The following is a 12,003-nucleotide window of genomic DNA, read 5'->3' on the forward strand; positions in this document are numbered from 1 at the left end:
CTTCCCTTTGTACGTATCTGTGTCCTAATCTCCTCTTCTTATAAGGACACCAGTAAGACTAGATTAGGGCCAACCCTCAATTACCTGTTTAAAGACTTTCTCCCCAAATACAGTCATATCTGAGGTATTAAGGGCAAAGATTTCAACATACACATTTGTAGGGGAAGGAGACACAATTCAGCCCATAACACACGGTCAGGGCATGAGATTGGAAGCCTCTAGCTCCTTAGAAGAAAGGAGCTGCGAGGCATGACCCCTGGATGGGGGTACACAGTGTACCCAGCGTTTGCAGATGGATACAAAGGAATCCAGGATTATTCCAGGGTACCTGAACCCCAAATTCTAGAGCTTTCTACAGTTTTCCCTGGGATTATTTAATCAGATACATTTGAACTCAAATGGATTTGGAAGGCAAATGGAAGAGAGAGAGATTGGGGGGAGGGGGAGGGGTCAGATCCAGCTAGCCCCAGGGATCAGGCATTAGGATGGTTCCAAGATATCACACTCCCTATGGCTCTGCATCCCTGCGGTGAGTTCTATAGGATTTGGATTAAACTAAATAAACACAGGGATGTTTCTTGTCACTGACTAGTACTTTTCAGAAATCCGAGAGACCTAGTGACTACTCAGAGTTAGAAGGCACCGAAGACTTTACAAATTCATTCCAGACACAGTGCTGTTTATTTTCAACCACGCATAGAATACGCATAAATAGCCCTTTTTAGCGATGTAACGTTTCCTCACTGTCCCTGTCCTGACTGCCCTCTTCCACTGCTGAAGACCCTCAGGAGAGGTTTCCTTCTTTCTGATCCTGGCCAGGGTCAGAAACATGCATCCTATTCCTAGCTGCCTCAGGTCCAGTTCTACTGGAAAAGGAATTAAAAGAAATTAAAGAATGTGTAAGCAAAAATTCATTGTATGTAAGAAAACCCAATTCCCCCTGAGGAAGAGAAAGAGCCGAAGTCCTTTAAAAATTAACTGCTTGTTTTTCTGTGGCCAGTGAGCCTTCTCTCTCCCTTTCCCAGGCATTGTGAAGACGCTGTTTCTCTAGCTCTGCAGCTGCAAGGTCACTAGGCAGATAAACTCAAGTTGTAAAACATGTTTTTTCCTTGAAAAGTAAGCAATGATGTAATGCATGTCTTAATTGAATAACTGTCTTTGTTTCTCACTTCTGTAATATGCTTCCCCCTGCACAGATCTCCCCCTGCCCCATAAAATGCTTAATAGGTAACCAGACTATTTGTTTGGGGCTCAGTCTTTTTGGATGTTAATCTGACTGGGCCAGTGCATCTAAATAATAAATAATAAGTATCCTCCTCAACCCCTTGGTCTCTTTGATTCCTTAATTATCCCACAGCACTATGAGATGGGGAAAGATGAATAGCTGTCCCGTCATCGAAGTCCTTATATTTTGAGTCCTTTCTAAAAATTGAAAAAAAAAATGTAGCTTGTCAGAGACCACACAAAGCCATACAGGCTTCTGTCAGAGCTCTGGAATTTAATTTCATGGTTTTCATGTCTCCAGCCAGGAGGACTGGCTTCTCCCAGTCCAGACCATTGTCAGTGTTTTCTCCAGTATTAACGGACAGGTGTGCTTTCCTTTTAATCCCTTTTTCAGAGTGACCTGGTACTGGCGGCTGAACTGGTCCACCCACATACCATAGGGCCTCTGATCTCTCTGAGAACGGGGAAGAAAAGGTAGTTGCCCTGCCTGGCCCTTTCTACAGCTTCAGTAGAAATCAGAAGGCATACATCCTGCTTGGGTTTCCACGTGGCTCACTTCTTCCTCATTCCTTCCCTCCCTATCTCATTCCCACCCTTTCTTCTCTCATGAATTGTTTCATACCTGCTTCTCTATGGCTAACCCTTTTAGAGCAGTTCATGGGAGTGCTCAGCCCTTCATCAATGCCCCACTGAAGTCCTGAGCTAGCAGACATTCCACAGTGGTGTGGAAAACAGGAAATGGGAATGTGGGCCCTGGCCTGGCCTTTGCCAATCATTTGATCTCTTTTTTTTTTTTTTTTTGAGACGGAGTATCGCTCTGTCGCCCAGGCTGGAGTTCAGTGGCATGATCTCGGCTCACTGCAAGCTCTACCTCCCGGGTTCATGCCATTCTCCTGCCTCAGCCTCCTGAGTAGCTGGGACTACACGCACCCACCACCACGCCTGGTTAATTTTTTGTATTTTTAGTAGAGACGGGGTTTCACCGTGTTAGCCAGGATGGTCTCAATCTCCTGACCTCGTGATCTGCCCGCCTCGGCCTCCCAAAGTGCTGGGAGTACAGGTGTGAGCCACCGCGCCCAACGCGTGTCCCCTCTTAACCTTAGTTTCCTTGTCCATGAAATGAGTATGTTGTCCTAAGTCAGGGCCGGTAAATCAATTTCTAGTTTGGCCCTCTGAGGAATTATGTTGCGGTGGGGTCTAAGTGCATGTCCAAGCTCAATGGGAGACAGCATCATGCTCAGGTTGGGATATCTGGCAGGGGCATGGGATTAGGAGTGGTGGCCCCTCTGGAGGCTCATCTCCAGCCCTCTGGAACCACAAAATTCACCACAACTTCTAAGTCCCCTCTAATGCCAACCCTCAAAGCAGAACACCACTAGGCCCAAGCTCTGATCCTGCTTCCAGGGACAGTGACACATCCCATCAAGCCTCAAATGCCCACGCTCAAACCCCCAGCACCCAAATATTGAGGCTAGAAAGTCACATGATTCTTTTGAACTCAAATTCCCTATTGCTTCAAAGGCTCTACCGTCACCACCCCACTTTGCTCCCACTGAGCCCTGGGGCATCTTGATACTCTGTCTCTCCTCGGATTCTGCTTTGCTCCTTGTCTTAACCAAAACTTGAATGTCCCCCAAAGACAATTTCTCCTGCCACCTCTCAACCCATGTAGCTCCTTCTCTCATTTCCTATGCCTAGGTGGGATGGGAGTCCTCCTCAGCCCCCATCACAACATCTAGACCATCGCCCCTCCCCAGCCCCTTTGCAAACCCTGCTCCCCTTATGTGCCCCAAAATACCACGCCTCCTCTCCTCCTGGCTGTCTTCTACAGCCTCCCAGTCATTCCCCTTAGTGACGGAAGATTTAACGCTTCTGGCTCCCAGCCTCCCCCTCTACCCCAACTCTGTTATTCTCAGAACGTTCTACCTCTGAATGCCTTTTTTGTTTTTTATTTGGTTGGTTTGTTTTTTTTTTGTTTGTTTTTTTTTTTTTGAGACGGAGTCTCGCTCTGTCGCCCAGGCTGGAGTGCAGTGGCGCGATCTCGGCTCACTGCAAGCTCCGCCTCCCGGGTTCACACCATTCTCCTGCCTCAGCCTCCCGCGTGGCTGGGACTACAGGCGCCCGCCACCACGCCCGGCTAATTTTTTGTATTTTTTAGTAGAGACGGGGTTTCACTGTGTTAGCCAGGATGGTCTCGATCTCCTGACCTCGTGATCCACCCGCCTCGGCCTCCCAAAGTGCTGGGATTACAGGCGTGAGCCACCGCGCCCGGCCTGGTTTTTGTTTTTTTGAAACAGCATCTCAAAACGTTGTCACCCAGGCTGTAACGTAGTGGTGCAATCACAGCTCACTGCAGCCTCAACATCCCAGGCTCAAGTGATCCTCCCACCTCAGCCCTCAGCCTCCCAAGTAGCTGGGACTACAAGTGCTCCACCACACTTTGCTAATTTGTAAGTTTTAAAATTTTTTGTAGAGATGGGGTCTCACTATGTTTCCCAGGTGAGTTTCAAACTCCTGGGCTCATGTAATCCTCCCTTCACAACCTCCCAAACTGCTGGGATTACAAGTGTGAACCACTGCATCCAGCCTCTGAATGCTTGCCACCTACCCTATGGTCACCACCCACATCTGGATTTATTTTTATTTTTAATCATGATAAAATACAGATAAATACACATAAAATACAAATAACATAAAATTTACCATCTTAACTGCTTTTATTAATAAAGACAGGATCTTGTTATGTTGCCCAGGCTGGGTTGTTTGTTTGTTTGTCTTTGAGATAGGGTCTCCCTCTGTTGCCCAGGCTAGATTGTAGTGGTGTGATCACAGCTCACGGCAGCCTTGAACTCCTGGGCTCAAGTGATCCTCCCATCTCCACCTCCCAAGTAGCTGGTATTACAGGTGCACACCACTGTGCCTGGCTCATTATAACCATTGGTAAGTGTACAGTTCAGTGGCTTTAAGTACATTCACATTGTTGTGCAGTTGTCACCACCATGTATCTCCACAACTCTTTTCATCTTGCAAAACTGAAACTGTAGCCATTAACCAATAACTCCTCATTCCCTCTCCCCCTCCAGCCTTTGGAAGCTACCGTTCTACTTTCTGTCTATAATTGTGACTACTCTAGGCACTTCATAGGAGTGAAATCATACAGTGTTTGTCTTTTTGTGACTGGCTTATTTCACTTGGCATAATGTCTTCAAGGTTCATTCATATCGTAGCATGCATCTGAATTTCCTTCCTCACACCTGGAGTCTGCATTCAACAGAAATCCCAACCTCCAAACTTAAGAATTGAGAATCCTACTGACTATGCCTACAGCTTGCTTAAATGCCCCGTGGAAAAAATGCCTCAGGTTCATCAGGTGTTGATTGGACATCACTGGCTTCCTCTTAACCCCAAGCATTCAGGGGCTAAAATGAAGTACCTCTTGCATAAAATGAAGTGTCTCTCTTGCCTTCACAAAACAAATGTAACTTCACCTAGATATTCTTTTTTCCTAAACCAAACCTACCACCAGGAATGTGAGGTCAAGGTGTGGTTCAGGATTCCTTTCCAGAATTGAGGGAGGAATCCCCACCCAGAATTCTGATGACTCAAATGCTACCAAGATATGTGGTAGGCAATTGGCAGTAGGTAGGTAAGTATTCATCTTTCATCCTGTTGAGTCTTGACAAATAATCCCAACCAATGGACAAACTCTGAAAGTTATGTCCTCTGAAAGGATATAAGCAATGCCTGCCAACAGGTTCCCTCCTGGTTTAGGGGTTTAAGGCCATCACTCTCAGGACTCTAGGTTAACTCAAGTAAGAAGAGCTTTCTTAACCCAAAGACTGTCTCTAGCAGTTTCTGGCTAAAGAAGCTATCCAAGCGTTTTTGCTAAGCCAAAACAGACTTTCATTTGTCTCTTCAAAAATCTCACTGGATTTTTTTCTTCATTTGTGTCTCTGCTGAGTCACACAGAGCTATGATTCACAAACACAGGTAATATTTGTCCACCAGATTTCAAGACAAATCAGCCCATCAGACTGAGAAAAATAAAAGTAATATCATAAACTGATCGTAACCCTGAATTTGATTGATTTATGGGACTGTACTTTATTGAGATTGTGTCCTTCCCCCTTTTCTGGAATTAAAGGTCTTGTCTTTTCTGAAATAATAGTAATGAGTGTAGGATTGGGAATGTCCGGAAGAGTGACATCTAAGTCAGTCCTCCAAATTCACTTTGCAATTTTTCTCGTAAAATCTCAAAGTCTGAGAACCACTGAGCTGGAAGTCGCATCACTCCTCTAGAAACCAGCCCAGAATTTTACTGGCTTACCTGGAGGTGCAGGCCCAATGAACTTTCTGGTTTGGGGTCACTATCACCAAACTGGTCTCCAGCCCTGTCTTTTTCCTAAAAGAAGAAGATGGCCTCTTGGATCACTTTGGTAATTAATTACCACTAACAAAGGAACAAAATAAAGGTGAGACAAACAGCAGATTACAGACACTAAGGGCCGTTGCTCCTAGTCTCAGAACACGATTGTTGTAATGACGGCTCCTCCCCAAGAAGGAGGGGCTGTCCCAGGGCACTGCACGTACCTTCCCTTCACAAAGACAGGAGGACACACCAGTTGGTACAGAAGACGAGATTGCCAGCTCAGTACTTGGCACACAGCCTGAAGGACCCCACTATTGGATGAAGAAAACACCGAAGTCAGCTTCAACTGTGCCCTTAGCGACGGACATCTGCCAGCTAAGGAGGTGCACCACGGTCATTTCTTCCCTAAGTCTCCGAAGGTCTAGTCCTGGGCTGTTCTAGGGTTCTCTTTTGTCTTCCAGTGAGGTGTGGCTGTGGTGCATGGGCACCGCTTTGATCACTTCTCAGACCACCCAAGGTTACAGGGCCCGAATTAGCAGCTGGACCACCTAGAAACCTACCTGGGGGAGTCTGCAATGCCCTGGAAATGGAGAGCTCAAGAATTTGACCACATCTCAAATGACTCTCAGTAAATTCCAGAAACAAGGGCGTGACATTTTATGCGGCACATAGCACATTTGAACTATGCTTTGTTGAATCTCCATATCAACCTCTGTAATAACTCTAACATTGGTATGAAACCCAAATAATCACACAAATCTAACTCTAGTTACCTTTATGGCTTATGCCTAAAAATGTCAAAACAACCTACACATAATAAATGAAGTAAATCTTTAAAAAATCTGTAACAAATGTTCTCTTGCCCTGGGACAGGAGATGGTTTCCCAGGCCGGCTCCCCTGAGGCCCTGAGCCAATTGTTGTTTCCGCACTGCTGGTTTTCTAGAACTTGGGCAGCTGTCCAGCTCCCAGTCAAAATGGGCACCTCTAATCTTGCTATTTGCTGGGATACCACACATTCCAGGGAGCCGCACTCACCTTCAAAAAGGGCAGACTTATCTCAGGCCAGGTGTGAATGCCTCCAGGGCACTGAGAAGCAGCTCAGCAAGGCCAATGGCCAGGGCAGGGCAGGCCGGGCTTGCTGGGCAGGAGCACACAGGTAGGTAAGCGGACAGACACCTTCAGGTAGCAACAAGTTACAGGGTGGGGGTGAGGGTCCTCTTGTTTTTACTAGTGAGGTATAGCCCTTCAGTGTTGGAAAGAATCTCAGAAAACCATCCCCTCCACCCTTCACCTTCCCAATATTTACTCAGAGGTTTGTTTTTTCTTTTTTTAAACAATAAGTAAGGACCACAGACCTAGACCCCTCAACAAAGGAAGGAAAAAACATTGTTCATTCAAGGGCCAAAAAATGTGCCCCTCCCTCGATTGCTGTGGCCAGGGCCAGAGGACAATGAGCCGGTTCCTCTATAAACAACATAGTCTGCCTCAGCCAAGTCCGCTAGGGATGGCTTATGTCTCAGCAGCCACTGAAGCTCAATTCTTCATTCCACTTCCCCTAGGACACTCATTTGCTCACATGGTTTTGATTTCCACCTCACTGCTGAAAACCAGATGGTTAAACACTCCATATTTCTATACCCCTGATTGTCTGCGTGGAGGAAGCCTAACATCTGTACGTGGGTTTCCTGGGATGAGAGGCAGCCCTCCTCCAATCATGGTGCATAGACTCAGGAAGCAAATAAAGCAACAAGAATGCTCGAAAGAATACAGAGGGGCCGGGCGCGGTGGCTCACACCTGTAATCCCAGCACTTTGGGAGGCTGCGGCGGGCAGATCACGAGGTCAGATCGAGACCATCCTGGCTAATCCGGTGAAACCCCATCTCTACTAAAAACACAAAAAATTAGCCGGGCATGGTGGTGGGTGCCTGTAGTCCCAGCTACTCGGGAGGCTGAGGCAGGAGAATGGCGTGAACCCGGAAGGCAGAGCTTGCCATGAGCCGAAATGGCGCCACTGGACTCCAGCCTAGGCGAGAGTGCAAGACTCTATCTAAAAAATAAAAAGAATAAAAAAAATAAAGAAAGAAAACAACACAATGTATCGGGAAACCAGATAATGAATGGGTAACATTCAAGTGATAACACATTCTCCTGGCTGCCCACATCTCGGTGGCCATTACTTTTCAGTCCAATTTTCTTATTCCTCTTCCTCTGCCTGAAAAGGTGAGAGGCTCTTTGAAGCTCAACTCAAGATCACTTCTTCTTCCCAACTTAGTCTCTCTTCCTAGATGAGCTCATCCATTCCTATGCCTTCAGTTACCACCTGTTTATGGCTCACAAATTGATGTCTCAGCTCAACTTTCAGACCTGTATATCCAACTACTTTCTAAGTATAAAGACTTGACTTTCTCACAGGCACCTTGAATCTAATGCATCCAAAATTAAATGTAAGGCCTCCCTAGATCCCACCACAACAAATTTAACCCTCCTCATGGTTCTTTTCTCAGAGATTGCCACCAGCACCCAACTAGATTACAAATCAGAAACCCAGGGAGCATCCCTACCTCCTCTCTTTCCGTCACAACCCATGTCCATACCATCACCATTTTACATCTCACACATCTCCAAACCCTTTACCCTTTATATTTCCACTGCTATTATTAGAGTCCAAGCCATCACTGTCTCTCGCCTGGATTATGGCAATAGGCTCCACACTAGAATTCCTACATCTACTCATTGCTTTTGCCAACCCATTCTCCATTCTGCATCCAGAGAAAGCTTTTCATTTATGGATTTATTTATTTTTATTTTTTAGAGATAGGGTCTCACTGTATTGCCCAAGTTAGACTCGAACTCCTGCTCTCAAGTGATCCTTTTGCCTTGGCCTCCCAAAGTGTTGGGATTATAAGCGTGAGCCACTGCACCCACCCTCAGAGAAAGCTTTTTAAAAAAATCAACTTTACTGAGGTATGATTTACATGCAATAAAATTCCCCTGTTTTAAGCATCCAGGTGAATGAGTTTTGACAACTCCATTCTGGTAACCACCACCCAATCAAGATAGAGAATATTGGCAGCACCCAGGAAGCTCCCTCATGCCCTTTTATTCAATCTTTCTACCATGCCTGGTTCCAGGCAACGAAGAATCTGAGTTTTATCATTATAAATTAGTTTTGCTTGTGCTGGAACTTCATATAAATGGAAATATATAGTAGGCACTATTGTGTCTGGCTTATTTCACTCAATAAAACATCTATGAGATTCATCCATGTCATGGTGCGTATCAGTAGCCTGTTGTTTTCACTGCTGAGTAGCATTCCATGCTATGTCTGTAACCAAGCGTGTTCATCCATTACCCTGCTGATGAGCATTTGGGTTTGTTCTACATTTGGGCTATTTGGTATTATCTTTACCCCATCCTTTTACCAGCCTACCTGGCTCTTGATATTTAAAATGCATCTCTTATGGGCATCATGTAAGCAAGTCTTGTTTTTTATTCAGTCTAATAATCTCTGCCTTGGGCGGTGGGGGGGCGGTGGATGGAGCAGAACTAATAGGCTTATGAATGGGATAAGTCTAAAAGCATAAAGTATTTGTAGAGTCTTGCCCTCCTTCATCTTACATAAACTCCAGATACCTGCTGTTACCCAGTGGTTCTAAAAGCATGATCTATGGACCCTTGATGCTTCACTGAGACACTTTCAGGGATGTGTGAGGTCAAAACTATTTTCATGATAACACTTGAGTATTCTTTGCTATTTTCACCATATTGTCATTTGCGCAATGATGCAGGAGCAATAGTGAGTAAAACTGCTGAGGCCTCAGCACATATCAAAGCAGTGGCACCAAACTGTGCTAGCAGTCATTGTACTTTTCCACACACCAAAAATTGAAAATAAATTTTAAAAAGAAGCCAGTTTCATTTAAGAATGTACTTGATAACAACAGTAAAAATTATTAATTTCATTATATCTCAACTCTCGAGTACATGACTTTATAACATTCTAAGTAACAAAATAGGACTTCTGATTGTTTTCCAGCAAAAATGTACACATGCAATTGTGTAAGATGCAAGCAGAAGTAGCTTTTTTTTTCCCCCAGAGAGAATATTTATCAATTAACTTCCTGATACACATCTATGATACTTTCTTCTTCCTATATGTTTTGGCTGACTTCTCTTTGAATGCTTCTTCATCTAAGAATTCCATCATTTCTATGGAAAGAATAAATTCTCTAACATGGTAGATCAAACTCTTTTTTAAAGAGTTCCTATCTACCCCACACCCAATAGGGGTACATAAGACCCTTCAGTCTTTCTACCATAGGGGTACACAACACCTCTACTGTTAACATCTTACGTTACTCTATGATAGTTTGTCACAATTAATGAACTAATATTGATACATTATTAACTGACATCCATACTTACTCAGATTTTCTTTTTTTTTTTCTAGTGTCCTTTGTATGTCCCAGGATCCCACCGGGACACTGTTCCACTCTCAACCCCACAGTAGCCACTATCTTATAACCCTTGAGTGATCTCACCTAGCTCATGTTCAGCTTGCCTCTCACCTTCGGCTTACAAGGGACCTATCCATGTACTCGTGTACGCTCTTATACAACTCCCTCCTCTCTGTATCTCACCCCGCACTATCTATCTGCTTCCGCTGCTCTGAACCCTGATTTCCACATCCTCCACTCAGTGGGACCACTGTGCTCTACATGGACTCCAGCTGTCTGTGCCATGGTTGGAAGCAGTTCTAAGACAGAAAGTTGGGTGATCATGGGGTTCACCTCATGAGTTTCCCTCTGTCTGGGATCAGTAGTTCTGTGCTACCTATTGTTCACTGCCTGAAAATAGTTGTCTCATCTATTTTGTCATGTTGTATAGCAGTTTATGGTGGGAGGGCTAGCCTAGTACCAGTTACTCCATCATAGCCAGAAGCAGAAGTCCAAAGAAAGCTTCAAAAAATACAAGTCTGATCATGTCACTTCTCTGGTTAAAATCTTTCCATGGCTCTAAGAATAAAGATCCAAATTTGAAAATGGCCCATGGGGTCTTGTATGATCTGAGCCCCACCTGTGCTCCAGCGTCATTCCCCCTCCTCCTCAGGCCCTCGTTCCTTCCTTAGCCTCTGGCCTTCCTTCAGTCCCTTGCCGTTTTCTCCTGTCTCTAGGCTTTTGCACACGAAAACACACCACCAAACATTCTTCCCATCCTTCTTCACCAACCAGCTACAAGCCACAATAAATAAAACACTGTGAAACTAGCACAGCATTAGATGGAACAGAGTCCAAAAACAGATTCATATACGTATATATTTCAACTCAGTGAGAAAGGGAGGAATTATTCAATAAGGACAGTTAGTTCAATTGGCTAGCTATGTTATCCTTAACTTATCCCATATTCAAAAAGAAACTTCAGACAAAGCATTAATAAGCAAAATGTATAAGGAACTACTCCAAATTGATAAAAAAAAAGCAACCCAATAAAAAATGGAAAAAGGAAATGAATAGGCAATTCATGGAAGAACTACAAATAACTGATAAACATAGAAAAAATAAACATAGGAAAAGACATTCAACATTATTAAGAATGAAATATAATAAAACATATATTAAAAATAAAATCTTGATAGTATCCAATGTTTGGGAGAGAAAAAGGCACTCTGCTACACTGTTAGAGTATAAACTAGTACAGCCAATTCATCAATATTTTAAATGTCCTCTGACCCAGCTCTCACATTTCCAGGAATCTATCCTACAGAAATAGCGGCATGACCACTGAATTGCCTGTATCAGGAAAAAAAACTGGAAAGAACCCAAATGCCCATTAATAAGAATATATAGAAATTATAGGACATCCATACATCAGAACACAATGCATCCATTTAAAAAAATGAGATACCTCTAAATTATTTTTAAAGATGTCTAAAGTATAATGTTGAAAGTTATAAGTGAGTTGAAAAACAAACAGTACACTACTAGTTATGCATGCATACACATACACGCACAAGAAAAGAATCTAAAAAGATACACATCAATTCTGAAGGGTAGGATTTCAAGGGGGAACTCAGGAACCCCTTTCTTTTACTTATACACTTCCACAGTATACTATTTGATTCTGTCACAAAGAATATTTCACTTTTGTAATGTAAAAAATGTTTAAGTGTACTTTTTGAAAAAGAGAATAGATTCGCTATTACAATCAACTGCTCACGGTGAACTACTGTAGTTTAACATTGCAGCAGGAGGCTGTACCGCCACCTCGTGGGGATATACTGCCACAGTAAATTGGTTATCTAAAAATTCCTGAATCTCAGTGCTACTGCCGTTTTGGGTGGGACAATCCTTTTTTGTAGGGGCTGTCCCGTGCATTGTAGGATGATTAGCAGTATCCCTTGCCTCTATC

General features: G+C 43.9%; 1 protein-coding gene across 14 annotated transcripts in view; it reads right to left on the bottom strand.

Annotated features, from left to right (window-relative positions):
• The window catches only part of TRIM16 (tripartite motif containing 16), a 48,402-nt gene that overhangs the window by 24,338 nt on the left and 12,061 nt on the right, over window positions 1-12,003 (bottom strand). For 6 of the 14 annotated variants that reach the window (XM_055366928.2, XM_055366929.2, XM_063700653.1 and 3 more), the window contains 2 exons: window positions 5,815-5,904; window positions 5,552-5,626 (listed from right to left, as the gene is read on the bottom strand). The exons of 5 other annotated variants lie outside the window; for them this stretch is intronic. In XM_055366928.2, coding sequence (XP_055222903.2) covers window positions 5,552-5,626; window positions 5,815-5,904 — 165 coding nt within the window. Of the gene's footprint in view, window positions 1-5,551; window positions 5,627-5,814; window positions 5,905-12,003 lie in introns of those variants that run through there. 3 more of the 14 variants (XM_055366931.2, XM_063700655.1, XM_031003427.3) reach the window with 1 other exon arrangement.

This window comes from Gorilla gorilla, chromosome 19, assembly GCF_029281585.2.
Source record: "Gorilla gorilla gorilla isolate KB3781 chromosome 19, NHGRI_mGorGor1-v2.1_pri, whole genome shotgun sequence".
In the NCBI taxonomy this organism is placed as follows: Eukaryota; Metazoa; Chordata; class Mammalia; order Primates; family Hominidae; genus Gorilla; species Gorilla gorilla.